General features: G+C 30.9%; 5 protein-coding genes across 5 annotated transcripts; all 5 read right to left on the bottom strand.

The window, feature by feature from the left end:
* Positions 1 to 1,417: 1,417 nt before the first annotated feature.
* On the bottom strand, positions 1,418 to 3,423 carry PHYBLDRAFT_113606 (hypothetical protein; the record flags this gene model as incomplete). Its single annotated transcript, XM_018428348.1, has 7 exons — positions 1,418 to 1,581; positions 1,667 to 2,383; positions 2,471 to 2,535; positions 2,619 to 2,681; positions 2,792 to 2,955; positions 3,080 to 3,178; positions 3,262 to 3,423. The coding sequence occupies 7 exons, from the start codon at positions 3,421 to 3,423 to the stop codon at positions 1,418 to 1,420; spliced, it is 1,434 nt and encodes a 477-aa protein (XP_018290636.1).
* Positions 3,424 to 4,852: 1,429 nt separating this feature from the next.
* Positions 4,853 to 6,362, bottom strand: PHYBLDRAFT_73328 (hypothetical protein; the record flags this gene model as incomplete). Its single annotated transcript, XM_018442830.1, has 4 exons — positions 4,853 to 5,121; positions 5,277 to 5,398; positions 6,237 to 6,312; positions 6,338 to 6,362. The coding sequence occupies 4 exons, from the start codon at positions 6,360 to 6,362 to the stop codon at positions 4,853 to 4,855; spliced, it is 492 nt and encodes a 163-aa protein (XP_018290635.1).
* A 478-nt stretch (positions 6,363 to 6,840) lies between these two features.
* On the bottom strand, positions 6,841 to 7,414 carry PHYBLDRAFT_169718 (hypothetical protein; the record flags this gene model as incomplete). The annotated part of the gene is made up of 2 exons (XM_018436145.1): positions 6,841 to 7,066; positions 7,311 to 7,414. The coding sequence occupies 2 exons, from the start codon at positions 7,412 to 7,414 to the stop codon at positions 6,841 to 6,843; spliced, it is 330 nt and encodes a 109-aa protein (XP_018290634.1).
* Positions 7,415 to 8,352: 938 nt separating this feature from the next.
* Positions 8,353 to 10,095, bottom strand: PHYBLDRAFT_73326 (hypothetical protein; the record flags this gene model as incomplete). Its single annotated transcript, XM_018442829.1, has 6 exons — positions 8,353 to 8,736; positions 8,819 to 8,901; positions 8,954 to 9,067; positions 9,335 to 9,406; positions 9,960 to 9,963; positions 10,069 to 10,095. 6 exons carry the CDS (start codon positions 10,093 to 10,095, stop codon positions 8,353 to 8,355), a joined length of 684 nt encoding a protein of 227 aa, XP_018290633.1.
* Positions 10,096 to 11,952: 1,857 nt separating this feature from the next.
* PHYBLDRAFT_159179 (hypothetical protein) lies at positions 11,953 to 12,935 on the bottom strand. Its single transcript, XM_018433933.1, is given in 4 exon segments — positions 11,953 to 12,390; positions 12,406 to 12,654; positions 12,835 to 12,839; positions 12,909 to 12,935. 1 exon segment carries the CDS (start codon positions 12,226 to 12,228, stop codon positions 12,016 to 12,018), a length of 213 nt encoding a protein of 70 aa, XP_018290632.1. The 5' UTR covers positions 12,229 to 12,390; positions 12,406 to 12,654; positions 12,835 to 12,839; positions 12,909 to 12,935; the 3' UTR covers positions 11,953 to 12,015.
* Between the last annotated feature and the right edge of the window lie 3,972 nt (positions 12,936 to 16,907).

The following is a 16,907-nucleotide window of genomic DNA, read 5'->3' as shown; positions in this document are numbered from 1 at the left end:
ATTAGTGTATAAAGGTATAAATATTGCAAAATTCAACAACGCCATTTCAGAAAAATCGTATATTTATATATATATATATTTTATTTAGAAATTTATTTAGAAATTTTGTATTTACGTATTTATGTATTTGTGCATATTTACATTTATGGAAACTTTAAGAAAATTTGATCCAAAATATATATAGTAAAATGCAAGATGAGTGTAAACAAACCAGCCAAGCCAAACCGAAATAATATAAAATGAACCGAAAAATCAGAAATCTACTCCTCTCCTTTACCCAAATACAAATACAAATACAAATACAAATAAAATAAAATGGAATCAAAGCACAGTATTTTTTATCCTTTCTTAATGAAAGCAAATAAAAACAAACAAATAAACCAAAAAAATATATTTAAAGGCTTGTGGAATATTTATTAATTTTGACCATTTTGGATGTTAGTTATTTGACCGTTTTACTGATCTTGCTAAGAAAAGAAAGAAAAAAAAAGTCAGCAATTTCAGCTAGAAGCATGCATATACGTAAAAGATACCCGAGGTTTCATAAAAGACAAAGTAATGAATTTGTTAAGATTACGATAGTTACCAGTACCGTTAATTGTATTACTTTTTGCTGTTTGTTTGAGTGATTAAGTGATTAAGAACGCAAATGATTGAGTAGGTATTTGGGCGTTTTTCTTTAATGCATTAGGTATTTATATTTATATATATATATCTTTCAATTTATGTTTTTCATCTTGTTTTGATATATAAAATAGTTATAAGCCAACAATCTTAAAGACATGATTGATTGGCGAGAATAAAACCAAAAAGTCTTATAATTCATAAAAGACTCTTTCCTTTTTAGTTTGTTTGTTTTAAAAATCCAACTTATCGTGAATAATATATATATATATAAAATAAAGAAAAAAAACAGTAATAGTTGTTTTCTTTGAATTTGATTTAAATATAGAAAATTAAAAGGCATATGCAATTTTGAAAATCATATTGGCGTTTTGACATCTTCTATGGTATTCTGTCATATTTATAATAATATCATTTCTCTCATACGCAAAACCCACCATTATTATCCATATTAGTAATAATATTGGTGCCAGTTGTTGTATCTTAATACACGTTAAATAATACCTATAATACCCTTAACAGATACATGAATTGCACTATTCAGGACAAGGGATAGTAGTAATAGTAATAGTAATAAAAATACTTTTTATTTAAGAAAAAAAATGATAGGAAAGATATTGATAAAATATTCTATGGGATTCTCTGCGATATATATAAATTATACATAAATTTTACAGCTACAAATACAGACACGCACACACACACACACATATATATATATATTTAAGTTTTTGTTTTTGTTTAGTTTTTGGCTTCTATGTATATATATTAAGATTCATAATGTGTTACATTCTTACAAGCTAGGAAAAACTTGTCCTCTACGTTCTTTTTGATAATATTTGCCAATCAAGAATGCAACATCAAGTGCCTGCTCGTAGTTTAAGCGAGGGTCACAGTATGTCTGGTAGTTTGTAGACAAATCAGCGTCCTTGAGATCCATAGATCCACCAATACATTCTATAAACACACACAAACAGTCAATATACTTGGATAGACCTTTAACCCCAACTAATACTAGTAAAATTTGGTTGTTTGTACTAACCAGTCACACTGTCTCCAGTCAACTCAAAATGAACACCGTTAAGTTTGCTGTTGTTGTCCTTGTGTACTCGGAAAGCCTCAGACAGCTCTTGAATGATATCAATAAAGTGACGAGTTTTTATGCCACCGGTTGCGTTCTTGGTGTTTCCGTGCATAGGATCACACACCCAGACAGGAATGTGACCTGACTTCTTAACAGCCTTGATGTGCTGAGGCAAGTGCTTCTCGACCTGGCCTGCACCAAACCGAGTGATCAGCGTAACCTTACCGATGTGTTTGTCAGGATTGACAGTGTTGAGCAATTCGACGAGTTCGTCTGGCTTTGTGGTCGGTCCTACTTTGATACCAATAGGATTCTCAATTCCGCGCATGTACTCAACATGAGCACCATCCGGTTGTCTGGTACGATCTCCGATCCACAAGAAATGTGCACCGGCGTTGTACCATTTCTTTTCCTTCTTTGCCTTGTTGTCAGCGGAAGGAATGGTACAGGGCAACAGGCGAGTCAGAGAGGCCTCAAAGTCGAGCAACAAGGCTTCGTGGGACACAAAAAAGTCCACAGAATTCAATGCATTGTTGTTCTGTTGTCTTGAGTCTGCTCCAATAGTGCCCATGAAATCAAGAGCATCTGTCAATTGAGTTACGATCTGTTGATATTCACTTCTGACAGATTCAGACCGGACGTGGTTCAAGTTCCAGTTTGAAGGATCATGAAGATCTAAGAAATAATGCGCATTTAGTATATTGTAAAATTTATCCTTGTCCCTATCTAACTCTCTCTCTCTCTTTTTCTTCTTCTTCTTACCTGCAAAACCAGAGTCTAACAAGGATCTTACGTAGTTAAGAGTAGCAGCAGAATGAAAGTATGCGCTATTATATATATACATATATCAATAGTGAAATAAAATACATTAGCTTATATATTAAAGAACATATGTTTATCTATATCTTACCCAAGTAGTCTTTCTGGATCAGCATCACGATCTTTTGGATCGAATCCATTGACATTATCACCTCTACAAAAAATGAAGATTCAATTAAATCTCTTGACAGTAACAAAAGTCTGTAAAAATCTTGTGTATAGAACTACTACACAGCCTCTCCTTACTATTATTTGGTTACTCACCTGAAAGAAAGAATCTCTTTTCCTTCATACATCTCTGTTGGCTTGCTTCTGGGTTTTGCATATTGGCCAGCCATACGAGCAATGCGTACAACAGATGTTCTTGCACCCCAGGTCAAAACCAATGACATTTGAAGAAGTACCTTTAACTTTGCCTCGATGGGATCCTGCAAACCGAATTACGTTAACATTATACGCATATACATCAGTTGTATTGTTGTCAATTAGTTAATAATAAACAAAAGCTATATCTATCTATCTATCTATCTATGTATATGTATATGTACATACTTGAGAGCAATAGTCAAATAATTCTGCACAATCACCACCTTGCAATAAGAATGAGTTTCCTAATGCAACTTCCTTGAGTTGTTGTCTAAGGTTGTCAATCTATAAATTGTTGTTGTCATTAAAATTTAGATCGAGTCATTCAATATACATATTCTTATTGTATATAAAATGTCGTTTTCTACAAGTACCTCTTTTGCAGAAACTAATGGAGGAAGACGATCCAATTTAGACAAAACACGTTTGGCATGTTCTTGATCTTCGTAAGTGACATCTTGGACAATCGGCTTTGTCTTCCAACTCTCGGGAGTCCATTCATTTCTAGAGGTTTGGCTACTTGAGCTCATTATTATTATTATTATTTATTGAAGGAAAGAAAAAAGTAATAATGAAAAAGGAGTATTCAATATATATATATAATATATAAGTTGCTTGCTTTCTCTATAATCTAATCTGAGTTTTTTTTTAAAAAAAAAAATCTAAAAAAAAATTAAAATAGGAAATATGATGGGTTATATTCCAGTTCCGATTTTAAAATATAATAAATATATATATATATATATATATGTATATAAAACATACAAAGCCATATTTTTAACTTGGTAAAAACAACCCTGATTGGTTTGTATTTTTTTAAAGAATAAAAAAACGAAAGGGGGGTTGAGAGTTAACGAAGAAGGCAAGAGATGTACAAAGTACAAGATGTAGTGTGGTCTGTATATGGGATTGGAATCAAATAAATTCGTTATTTATGCAACTTTGTATTTGAAAAAAAGATGTGCGGAAAACAATGTATCTTTAAGATAGTTAGAAATCAATCGTATAACTGTATTATTTGGAAATCTCCTTCTTCTAGTCATACTCATTATGCTAATATATCTGATAGACTCATTGAGTTTTAGTCATTTTGAATTTTTTTTTTAAAAAAAAAAAAAAAAAAAGAACAAAAATCTTTGAAGCTTTTGAAATTTGCTCGACTTTGTTTCAGTAGCGCTTTGGTTGGTGTAACATTATGTCTTCCTTTCTTGGAAGGCGAGAAGGGATGGAGGTGGGGGAGAAAGGTGTGGGGGAGTGCTAGCTTGGCACATACAAGATAACGTACCTTGAAGACCAAGCTCGTTCAAAAAGAGTTTTTCGCCTACAACAGCCAGCAACAGCTACTTCTTCTTCTTATTCTTCTTCAGCTCTTGTAGTCTTTTAGTCTTCCGCTACCACCAATACCTTTCTTTTTTGTATCATAATTCGGCTTTAAAACCGATACACCGAAACCATATGTATAAAGCATAGCTCGGAGCACCACTTCTCTTATAAATATATATTTTTCTCTTTAGAGAGTTTATAGCCTTTGAAATCATACCAGCTACTTCTTTGATCAAGGGTTTGATAATATAGTTTTTGGTTTGTTCGTTTGTTCAAGAATACCAGTTTTTTTCTACATTTGTACATTGATAAATTGGTAGGCTATCGACTTTACGGTGACTATAATGCCGTTTAATGCATCATTTTGACTTGTTTATTTACTTCATATTCCTAGGCACCAATTCTTTTATGTTTCAAAATCATGCTTAATATTATACGCAATTTACTTCCAAAAATGAAGGGAGACATAAGTATATAGTATTGATTATCATTATTTTTATTTTCTCACAGTTTGTTACTTGTTGAGCATACATCAGCTATATTGGTATATAAAAGCAATTCTGGTAGCATGAATGTCGATGATTGTAAATTAAGCTCTTATAATCTCTTGATCTCACTTTAAGCCTCTTCATTTTTTTAGGTTTGTTTGTATGTATGGCTTATAAGCTGTAATAAATGAGAGGAACACTTTGGGATAAAAAGATCAAAATGATCAAAATCGCCCAGATTAAAGTCGGGAATGACTTTTGATTCATGAAAAAAAAATACTTTAGAAAGGCCCAGAAGTGTGTATGTGGCAAGAACGTGAAATCTCACTGCGAGAGACTTGAGGTAAGTAATATGTTGTGCTTTTGAATCAAATACCAGCAAATTGAACTCTGGACTCTTGTAATATTCCGATTTAGCTTCATAATAATAAAAGAAAGAAAGAAAGTCGAATTAACACCACTTTTTATATCTTTATTTTTTAAAGTTCTAGTAATAGACACAACAGTTAAAATTCAATTCAATTGAGCAAATCTGGTTGTTTTGGAAGAGCTAGATAAAAGAGATAGTGAACCAACCAGATCAAAGAGTCTTGCAATCAGGTATATATTAGTGGTATACAAGAAGTCTTTAACCAGCTCTGCCAACTGAGCAGAAAACTGTTTGAAGCACAATCCTTCATTACAGTCTTTTTTTTTCATTCTTATATTTTTAATATTTATTTCATGTAAATAAACCAAACTTTCAAATTGTACAAGATTGTTTGCCCACTTTGCACACGTTCTTTACTTTTCTTTAAAATAAATAAATAAATATCAAATTGAGATTGAACAATATTGTAACATCGTGTTCAGGAAAATATGCCTCCACCCTACTTAATTTTTATTTTTATTTTATAAAAAAATAATGATCCGTCCAATGAAATTGCATTATGGGAATATTGTATTACTTTGTCGGGGTCAGCCTTTACGCTGCTATCTCCTATATACCGATCATATCTCAATTGCTTTTGATCTTAATTTTTTCTACTATTTCCATTAAGCGTCCCCCTTTTTTTTCAAATATATATATTTTTTATAGATAATACATAAACAAACTAAGATACAATTATGCTGCTTAAAAGCTAAAGAAGTATATGTACTATAATCTGCAAATATAAAATCCGAATAAACACAAACACACACACACACACACAAAACCTCCAGTAAGACGATTTTCTCAAAAATCAAGACAAAGCAATAATGGGCGAGCATTGCGTTTGTTATTGTAGAAAAAAATGTAATATTTGATCAAATATCCAAAGTTAGAATGAAGCAAGTCATTCTGAAGGTCGCTCTACCGGTTCCTTCATGTAACAAGAAAATATCTCAAGAACTTTCTCGAGGATGAAAAAAAAATTAATCAGAAGACGAATGTTTATACAATAATTAAAAAAAAACAACAACAACGGTGAGAGAGAGTATATATGGCTATATATAATAGATATCATTAACAGTTTTGTCTAAAAACAGTAGAGAAGGCTTGCCTTACTTTTATAACATTTGATCTGTAAATTTTCAAAAGATTGTCTATTTGAAACTTTACCTCAATGCTACCAGTCAAACTACCCTACATTTTTCCTTTTAATTTTTACTTGCATTTCGCATGTCTTTAATATCATTGTTAATTATTCTTTATATCAAAAATAAAGTATTCTTGAAAAAAAAATTGCTTTTATTTTTCTCAATAAAATCGAAACTAATCAAAATCGAAATCAAGTATTTATTCAATAAACTTTAATATAATATATGTAAATATAAACCAAAACGCAAAATGGCGGGCATCGCGTATTGAATATACAGATATTTTGCCTTTCATACTTTTGATAAAAACAAGAAAAATAAATAATGGTTTTTACTATTCGTTAATAACGAAATAAAAGTCGACAATAAAATTCACTTTAATATTTTTAAATATTTGATAAAGAAGTAATGCTAAAACCAAAGAAAAATAGAGAGATAAATAAAGATAAACCTTTTTACAGTCAAAAAAAAACTCTTATTATAATTATTTATATTACTAATATAAATCATTCTATTTTTTATTATTATTTCGTGACTACTTTTCTAAGCAGTGGGATAACCAGGCGCTTTTGGATCTCACCCTGGATGTTGTGCGTAGTCAACGCGAAATACGAACGCAGACGATGCATTGGGACGATGCACGCGACACTTTTCTCCATAAACCCACTCACCCACAAATTCAGACCTTACCCAACTAACGACTTCATTCTGACGGAATGGCATGTCGCAAATCTTTTTATAAAACCAAACGTTGACACTTTTGATTCTACCGATCTTGTTGACGAGTAAATATGTACTCAATCTGACCAGGGAATTTATAGATGTCATCAGCTATCCTACCAAAAAACATAACCCGCACAGTTGAACTGCGATATTTTTTCTGTCCGCTAAAGAACTCCTTGCCAAGCAACGAAATATTCTTCATCTTCTTAATGCAAATGTTTACCAGCACATTCTCACCAAGTGAAATACTCACGCCGCAGAAAAAAAAAGAATTCTGGTAAGCCTTGACATAAAATTTGAATAGCCATTAAGAGTAATCATACTTCATCGTATTCAAATTTTGTAACTTCAACGGCATGGTAGTTGGTGGCAACGCTTTAGTTCCGATTACATTGTACCATGGGTTGTTGACGACTTGCTGAAGCATCGGGAGGCTGAATGGCAATGCAGGAAGATGGTTATTATCAATACACTAAAGACACGATAGATAAGATTCAGACAGCACTTGCGCAACGTTTTATGGAAAATTTATCATATGGAGCGAAAGATTAGTGGAATACATACGAAGAAAACATGTCGGTGAACGCCTTATCCAGGGAAACACTCATTAATGTCATCTCAAGACCATTGCGGTAGTTTGTCTTGATTTTTTTAACTTATCACTGTACCGCTCAAGGATATATATCCAAAATGTATAAACCGGACCAAAGTCAAGCGTCGACTCACGCAAGTGCATATTTGGTGTGATACTGCTTTTTTCGTAAAGACTCTGACATTATTTCCCAATTTCACCAAGGGGTTGGCGTGCGTAGTCTATATGTAAGTATGTGTTTGATGAGCCTCTCAACTTTCGGCATGTTCTCACAAGGTTGATCTAGTTTTTGAAATCCTTTTTGCGCAAAGTCTCGCTCAACACCAACAGCAAGTACACCAGACACCACAATCGCTACTCACCTGCCTTCATATATGGGAACCCAGGCGCGACTTTTTCGAACAAGACGGCATGTTCAGAAGGAACAGTCATATCATCAGCAAAGCGTTGCATACGAGCAATAACAGCAGCGGAAAAATGCAAAGCCATTTCAAACGCTGGCCATACGGTTTGCTATCACAAAAATATATTGTGCGTGAGATCAACAATCGTGTAAGCGGTGCAACTCTGAAAACTGCACGCCGTTCTGCTTCTCTGAATTTCTCTTTCTACATCTGATTCTGTACAAGACCACATATTGGTATATATCGAATTCATCTCCTTTGTCCGTGACCCCCAGCTTTCATAGTCGCCCCAACGTAATCGATCTTACTTGATGCAATAAACACGGAGAAGTATAGATTGAATTTATGACAACCGTTTGTGTTTGCATGTTATGTGAATCCGACAGCATTTCTAGCAGCAGGTATGTTGGAAGTAACACGCATTATAGCAGTATGGACAGCAGTACCACTAGGGAACTCGGTAGCCTTCGCAGTTATACCACCGTACAACTCTACCAGCTCATCAACAAGATTTTCCAGAAAATTGCCCATCTGATTATTCTCTGCTTCCTTTGGACCAGGCATGACACCAAAGAGGATGATACTTTCTGCTTTCATTTGGTTTTCCCTGAAAAAATTGCTGATCAGTAAATATAAAGCACCACCGGCATAAGTCCGGCCTTCAAACAGATTAACCCAATCCACATTCAATGTCAACATGAGATAATGGGTATGATTTACAAATGCCTCGTTGGCTTCATCGAGCAGTTCAGTCTAAATTGCATCATCATATACGTCCGTCATCGTACTTTCTATTGTTTTGCTTGATCCAGATTACGCGATTTAATCATCGAACCTGAGGCTGTGGGAATGTCGTGCCACGATATTTTCTCAGTAAGCTGTAAATAAATACCATGAGAGGGACTAGCTTCTCAATTGCTGGATCAACATACAGAGAATTACTGTCATATATAGATGGGGTGGAAGGTACTTCTCGGAGGAACAGTTGGATTTATGATAGCCTGGCAAGTATATGACAAACCGTTTGTTACAGATGGTGTACTTGAAAACGGGTTTTCTTCGTAAGATCGAATCCAGACATGATCTTTTATACATCAACGATGACATGAGAATCAGTATCCTTCTCACAGGTAACAAGAAAGTGCTGGGATAATTTCAGTGTTGAAGATCGTCCCTGCTTGAAATAAGTAAGACGCTTGAAAGACAACACCAAATAGAGCCATTAGTTGAGTGACTTATGGAATACCATCCATTTTCAAATATGGGATTACAAAAAGGCAAGTGTTATGATAAGTATCATTATTATCTGTAAAATGATTTATGTATATTTCTTTGTTCAATAGGTGCATACCTGAATCCATCGTATCTTTAAATACTATGACACCGACAATGTCAGCTTCATTCTCATCGTTGGACTCCTCACTTTAATCCGGATAGTTAATGTCAAATGACGATAGTGGTGTCTCAGTATCATACTCTTCTTTAAATTGAAAAGGTTTGTCTTCTATCAAAAAAAGTATACTATATGTGGCGGTTTCAGGAAATCTAATAGAAGAAATACCTTTATCTACGTTAATAAAAATAAAATAAAAATATGTTTTATACGATTTTTTTTTGGTCTTGGTTATTGAGATATATCAGTCTATTATCAATTTAATTAACTCTACTAAGCTTACGGTCTCTATTAGTAAGAATTACAAATTGAATTTTATATATATCTTTTAATATAATGACAATAAGGGTTATACTAGCTATCGATGCTTGACAATTCGTTGCAGCAATGTTTTAACTACTATTCAAATAGTGTTCAATATAAAAGTACAACACGTGTTGGGTGCATTTAATATTTTTGAGTAAAATACTTTTGGGTGTAATAATCTTGATTAAAATACCCGTGAGTAAGATTGATTATAATATTATAAATATCATTATTAATTGTACATCTAGCACACTAATTGTTTGTAAGTTTCGGTCAAGTCTCGACAGTCAATCATCTGATCTTTTTGTTAGAGCAACCCTTTCAATTTCGATATTTAACAAAAAAGGCGTTGGTATATATATATGTATATATATAATATTAATTACCACAGTACGGAAATACACGATAATCATTATTAAAACACGAGTTTAAAGTAGGCAGGGAAAGTACGCCAAAGTACATCACTAAGTACGCATTTTACTCTCTCGTAATGATATAGCTCTCGATACCAGTGTGTTTCGTTTTATATTACCAACCCAAGATATTATAATGGACGCCACAAGTACTTTGTAACTCTAATGTCTTGAATTCAAAAAATCAAATAGTAACCACGATAGTACTTGACATAACCGTGTGTATATTTGACAGTATAGAAATACTTATTTGTTTTTTTCTATCATTATGTACTCTTTATATTAACTTATTTTATTAACAGCTTCTATTGTATTTAATTTTAAAGAAGAAGAAAACAGAGTACTTGTATGTGATACCCAGAGTCAGATATACTCGACGTCTTCAAGAAATTATACTTATACAGTCGAATATTGTTTTCATGCTAATTGAGCCTCCACAGTTCTAATTAAAGCAAGAAATATTATCTTTGTTTTCAAATAGGCTCTTGTAGAGAACGGTAAATGTAATTGCGAAAATATTTACAAGGCAATTAGCAAGAAAAGTTTCATATTTATTTTACAGTTTTCGATGCACCCGAGTTGGTCGATATACTTTACATTCAAGTGGCTGCTGAAGAAAAAGAAAAAGAAAAAGAAAGGCGTATTTTTATACTAATGTGTCTTACATGACATGGAAATAAGCACTGGTGCAAATCATTAGGAGTACTGCTACTAAACTTTTCGACTAGTTGGCGGATGGGTATACATAAGAAATTATCGGTTTTGGTCGTAAATAAATGAATATGGTACATCAAAGGATACCATTCTGCGCACACACCCGCACTCACGCAAAACAATCGGATCCAGTACATAATCAAATAGCACTGGACTTATAGGTTTTTATATTTCTTACCATTTTATCATTTTTCATGAAAATAATTAAACTGCCAACACAAAGCAACTGCCGAAAAAAACAAAATAATATTAGTACAGTTGCACCTAACCAAAACTCATATACCACTACAGTCCTCATCGTCCACCACAATAGCAACGATTTTGCTAATATTGAAAGGCAATTAGTTATTCCTTTCTTTTATATTGTTTATCCACGCACACAAACGCCAACTGTACCAAGAATTAATTTGAGTTGGGTGCAATTTTAGACAATCCAATTTCTTTGTCATTCTTTCTTTCTTTATTTCTTTTTAAATTCAGTGCAATAGATCTCTGATTCCTAAAAAAGGATTAGAGAACACATAGAAACACCTATAGAAACAGATGATTTTTTAACATCAAGCAAAATACATCGACTCTTGTCCAGGGTGAAAAAACGCGTAATGAAGGATACAGATGAAGTATAGAATAACAATAATGAGAATAAAAAATGGTTGATACCTTTGGTGTGCGGGATGAGGCCAAGGTAATTTGATTGACAATAAACGTGAATGAGAAAATATTTGGGAGTTATTGGAGTCTCACTTTGACCTCCATGTGGTCGATGGTTTTAACCTCTTAAAATACATTACCATTGTTGTATAACTTATTTATTTTTATTACTGTTTTGTAATCGTTCCAAATTCTATCTACACAAAGAATCAAAATGGGGAAAAACATCGTTTAATTGTTGTGGCTCAAAATTTAAATATTATTTATTTATTTATTGAGCCATGTCATACGGAGGATAAGCCAATCGTTTACCTCTCTTGCGATGCGTACTGCCTGTTCATATATATTTTCGCAGGGGTGGAAAAATCTTATACTTCACCTCCTTGTAATTTTATGATTTTCTGGCTCTCTTCCTTTTTTAAAAAAAACGATTGACTTTCTGTGGTGAAACTACTTATTCTTAAGTTCTTTACAAAACAGGTTTAACTTATTGTGCCATCACAAATACTATTATCACTCAAAATAAACTCTTTTCACAATAAAAATTCATATTAGTTAAGAATATTGTATCTTATTTTTTGAACCATTGTAATCACCGTGAATTATCCCAAGCGTATATAATGTATAAAAGCCCTTTATTTGTAAACAAAAACTTGCCCCACCAATAAATTGGCTTTCGTTTCTGGTATGTAACGCACCTTTATCATTACTCGATTTAACATGAAATGGAAGCTTTTCTTTTGTACATATGCTTTCTACAATAGCCATAAGTACAGACGCTATTCTTACCATCTTTTTCTCATGAGTATTAAACCTTTACAGTAAAAGTATATTTTTTCGATCAAGGTATATACCGACAAACAAAAATTAGTTACCATCACTGCACACGCCTACTCTTCTTATTATTTACCGTTTCAAATATATATATATATCGATTATCCCTATTTTTTGCTGATATATACAACAGGGGGCCTAAAAAATATATAAAATAAAAAATCATAATAATGTGGCTTTATCATACAAAGAGAATGCGAGTAATTGTTTTCTAGTTGGTACATATTAAAACTTGCTCGTGGTCTTGGTGAAAAGTCGCACTTTTAACAAATATAATATGTTTTTAGAGTTGTTCTTGGTAAAATACGTGTATGCGTGCATGTGCGCTGGTGTATGATTGTAGTAATGTCGGTTGTAACTTTCGGGCATGTTGATGTGAATATGTATGGTTATTGAAAGAGATGCACACAGAAGAAAAATAAAATAAATAAATAAATAAATAAATAAATAAGAGTATTATTTTTGTTTATTCTGCTTGAAAATAAAACCCTCCGTCCTCATTCCTCAACTGGAATCATTGCACCAATGACTGTAACAAAAATTATTTTTCTTCAACTTTTCAACCTTTCAACAGAAAATATAAAGAATATCAAATATATATATATACCTTTTGCAATTGAGATTATTTGAACAATCTGTCGCCTCGGTTAAAGGGCAAGCAAGATACCAAAAAATAAATAAATAAATAAATAAAAAATATTCGTTTCAGTCGGCATTTATAATATTATTATTTTTTTATTTTTTTTTGAGAAATCAATATTTTATCAAAAAATAAAATTGATATAATTCTACTTTTCTCGACTTCTACTGATTGTATTTATATGCTTCTTGGCTCTATCGATAGCTAATAAAGAAGAGTAACAGAAAAGTGGCATTAGAGGCGCATTGTCGGCCTTTAGAATTTTTTCGGAGTTTAAATCAAGCTACGATTAGATAGCCGCCGGGATTTGGTATAGTGGGCAGGTCGGTAGATAATTAAAATAAATCGAATATTGCTGCTCAAGTATAACATTATCAATATATATTAAAAGAAAAATATTGAATTAATCTAAAAAAAAAACATGAGCTTTCACACAATTTTTTTGAGTATCATAATTTGGTATAAATGCAATAAAAACATTACAATAAAACAAAATAAAATAAAATAAAACTAAAAAGTTAAAAATATATATATATGAAATCTAAAGTAAAAAAGTAAAAAACAAAATAAAAAATATATATCTAATAGGGGGTTTCATTATCTGTTTTACATTTTATTTTTTGAGATATTATAAATTGAGAGATTTTTACCAGCTAATAATTAAACTTTTTCAATTCCAAAAATAAAATAAAATAAAAACTAAAACAGACAATAAATTGCCAAACTACATAAATTATAAAACTGGTTATAACAATAAATAAGAGAAGTTTAAAAGATTAATAATTTTAAAGTATAAATAAACACATTAAAACATTAAAATTTGCCTTTTTATTTCAATTAAATAATTCATACGAATTTTTGTGCTTAACTAATTTTAATAAAAAGTTACTCTAAAAATATGACATTTATAACTTTAGTTTATATCTCTTAAGATTTTGAATTTTAAGATAATTGTAATTAAATAAGTCTACTGTATTGCATGTAAAAAATTCTTACTGTATCTATAAAACTTTTTTGTTTTATATATATTTAAATCAATATAGATATATTAAAAGAAAAAATAAAAATTAACTAGTGTAATGTAAACTTATGCGAGGGAAAAGAAAATAAAAGCCAATATTTACACTAAATAAAGTATTTTAGTAAAATTTTATGACCCACAAGCGATTCGAACTGGAGACCTAGAGATTCACAACGGCACAATACAACAACTAAACTATACACACAAGTTAAGCAACAGCAACAAAAAAGTAAGTTTTATACGTTGTCCTTTAGATATATACACAATTATAAAGGAGATGAGAATATATAATTATTTTAAGATTAAGTATGATTAGAGTATTTAAGTTATATTTCTTGATATTATTAGATATAAATAGTATATTATTAAATATGAATTTGGTATAGATAAGTGTGAATTAATATGCTATGATAATAATATGTATAAGTTGGAGGATATTAAATGTTATGAATATATATAAGTTATAAATTAAATACTATTGGCTAATATTAGTGAGAGATCAAATACTATTGGCTAATATTAGTGAGAGATCAAATATTATTGGTTAATATTAGTGAGAGATCAAATATTATTGGTTAATATTGGTGAAAGATCAAATATTATTGGTTAATATTAGTGAGAGATCAAATATTATTGGTTAATATTAGTGAGAGATCAAATGTTACTGGTTAATATTAGTGAGAAATCAATATTATTGGTTAATATTAGTGAGAGATCAAATGTTATTGGCTAATATTAGTGAGAGATTAAATACTATTGGCTAATATTGATGAGAAATCAAATATTATTAGTTAATATTAATATTATATTAATTGTAATTAATTTATATATAAAATAGATCAGCTTTTATTAACTTATATAAGTAGCAGATTAGCCACTATTGATTTATATATAGGCTGGATCAGTTATTATCAGTTTATATATATATTGGATATACAATCATTGATTTACATATAGATCTGATTATTAATAATTAGTTTACATATAAACCAGATCAGTAGTTATTAGCTTATATATATATGAGATCAGCTATCATCCACTTATATATATATGAGATTGACTATCAATAGTTTATATATATATCAGATTGACTATTATCAGCTTATATATATATGAGATTGGCTGTTATCAGCTTATATATATAACAGATCAGCTGTCATTGGCTTATATTTATATTGGACTGACAATTATTGACTTATATATATACTCAATTGACTGTCATTAGTTTATATATATAGCAGATTGCCAATCATTAGCTTATATATATACCAGATCGGCAATCATTGACTTATATATATATACTAGATCACCAATTATTGGCTTATATATATACCAGATCGCCGATCATTGACTTATATATATACCAGATCGCCGATCATTAGCTTATATATATACTAGATCACTAATTATTGGCTTATATATATATCAGATCGCCGATCATTGACTTATATATATACCAGATTACCGATCATTAGCTTATATATATACTAGATCACCAATTATTGGCTTATATATATACCAGATTGCCGATCATTAGCTTATATATATACTAGATCACCAATTATTGGCTTATATATATATCAGATCACCGATCATTGGCTTATATATATATCAGATCGCCGATCATTAGCTTATATATATATCAGATCGGCAATCATTGACTTATATATATATACTAGATCACCAATTATTGGCTTATATATATACCAGATCGCCAATCATTGACTTATATATATATCAGATCGCCGATCATTAGCTTATATATATACTAGATCACCAATTATTAGCTTATATATATATCAGATTGCCGATCATTGGCTTATATATATACCAGATTGCCGATCATTAGCTTATATATATACCAGATTGCCAATCATTGACTTATATATATACCAGATAACTAATCATTGACTTATATATATATTAGATTGGCAATCATAGACTTATATATATACTAGATCATTAATCATTGGCTTATATATATACCAGATTGGCAATCATTGACTTATATATATATTAGATTGGCTATCATCTACTTATATATGTATGAGATTGGCGGTCAATAGCTTATATATATATATCAAATATGTGATTATCAGCTTATATATATAGTAGATCAGCTATCATCCACTTATATATATGCCAGATTGGTGGTTAACAGCTTATATATATATCAAATTGGTAGTTATTTGCATATATTTATACTAAATCAGCTATCAAATACTTATATATATGCCAGATTGGCGGTCAACAGCTTATATATATATATCAAATTAGTAGTTATCAGCTTATATTTATACTAGATCAGCCGTCAAATACTTATATATATGCAAGATTGGCGGTCAACATCTTATATATATATGAGATCAGCTATAATTAGTTTATATATAGTATTAATTGGTTGTTATCAGCTTATATAATGTTACATAATGTTGCATAATGTTGCATAATGTTGCATAATGTTGCATAATGTTGCATAATGTTGCATAATGTTGCATAATGTTGCATAATGTTGCATAATGTTGCATAATGTTGCATAATCTTACATAATTATATATAGACATATATAAGAGAATTTGAATATATATAAAATATAAAAAAATAAAGTTTGTGTAACATATGTCATTATGTATATTAGCGTAACGTAAACAATACAAATACATTACTGAAAAAATTTGATAAACTTTGGCTATACTTGTTATATAACATGCATAATCATGCATAATCTCGCATAAATGATCTACGTAAACAATAAGATTGAATTCGTGGGAAAAAATGACAAAGAATAGCTTTTTTCGCAAAAAATTTCCTTTTTTGGTTAGTCTGAATGCATTTAGTGTGAGAAGTCTTGGCATTTTTAGTGTGAGACAGCATGTTATATAAATAGCAGGGTTATAAAAGCTTGGCATGGAAAAATATTGAACCTTAAACTGGCAAAAAGCCGTTCCGACA

The sequence above is a fragment of the Phycomyces blakesleeanus genome, assembly GCF_001638985.1.
Source record: "Phycomyces blakesleeanus NRRL 1555(-) unplaced genomic scaffold PHYBLscaffold_13, whole genome shotgun sequence".
Classification (NCBI taxonomy): domain Eukaryota; kingdom Fungi; phylum Mucoromycota; class Mucoromycetes; order Mucorales; family Phycomycetaceae; genus Phycomyces; species Phycomyces blakesleeanus.
The sequence above is the reverse complement of the archived record's forward strand: the minus strand, read 5'-3'. Positions and strand labels throughout refer to the sequence as shown.

What these genes read in the sequence shown, in the direction of transcription:
- PHYBLDRAFT_159179 (XM_018433933.1), bottom strand. Translation starts at nt 12,228, where the DNA reads ATGGCTATTGTAGAAAGCATATGTACAAAAGAAAAGCTTCCATTTCAT.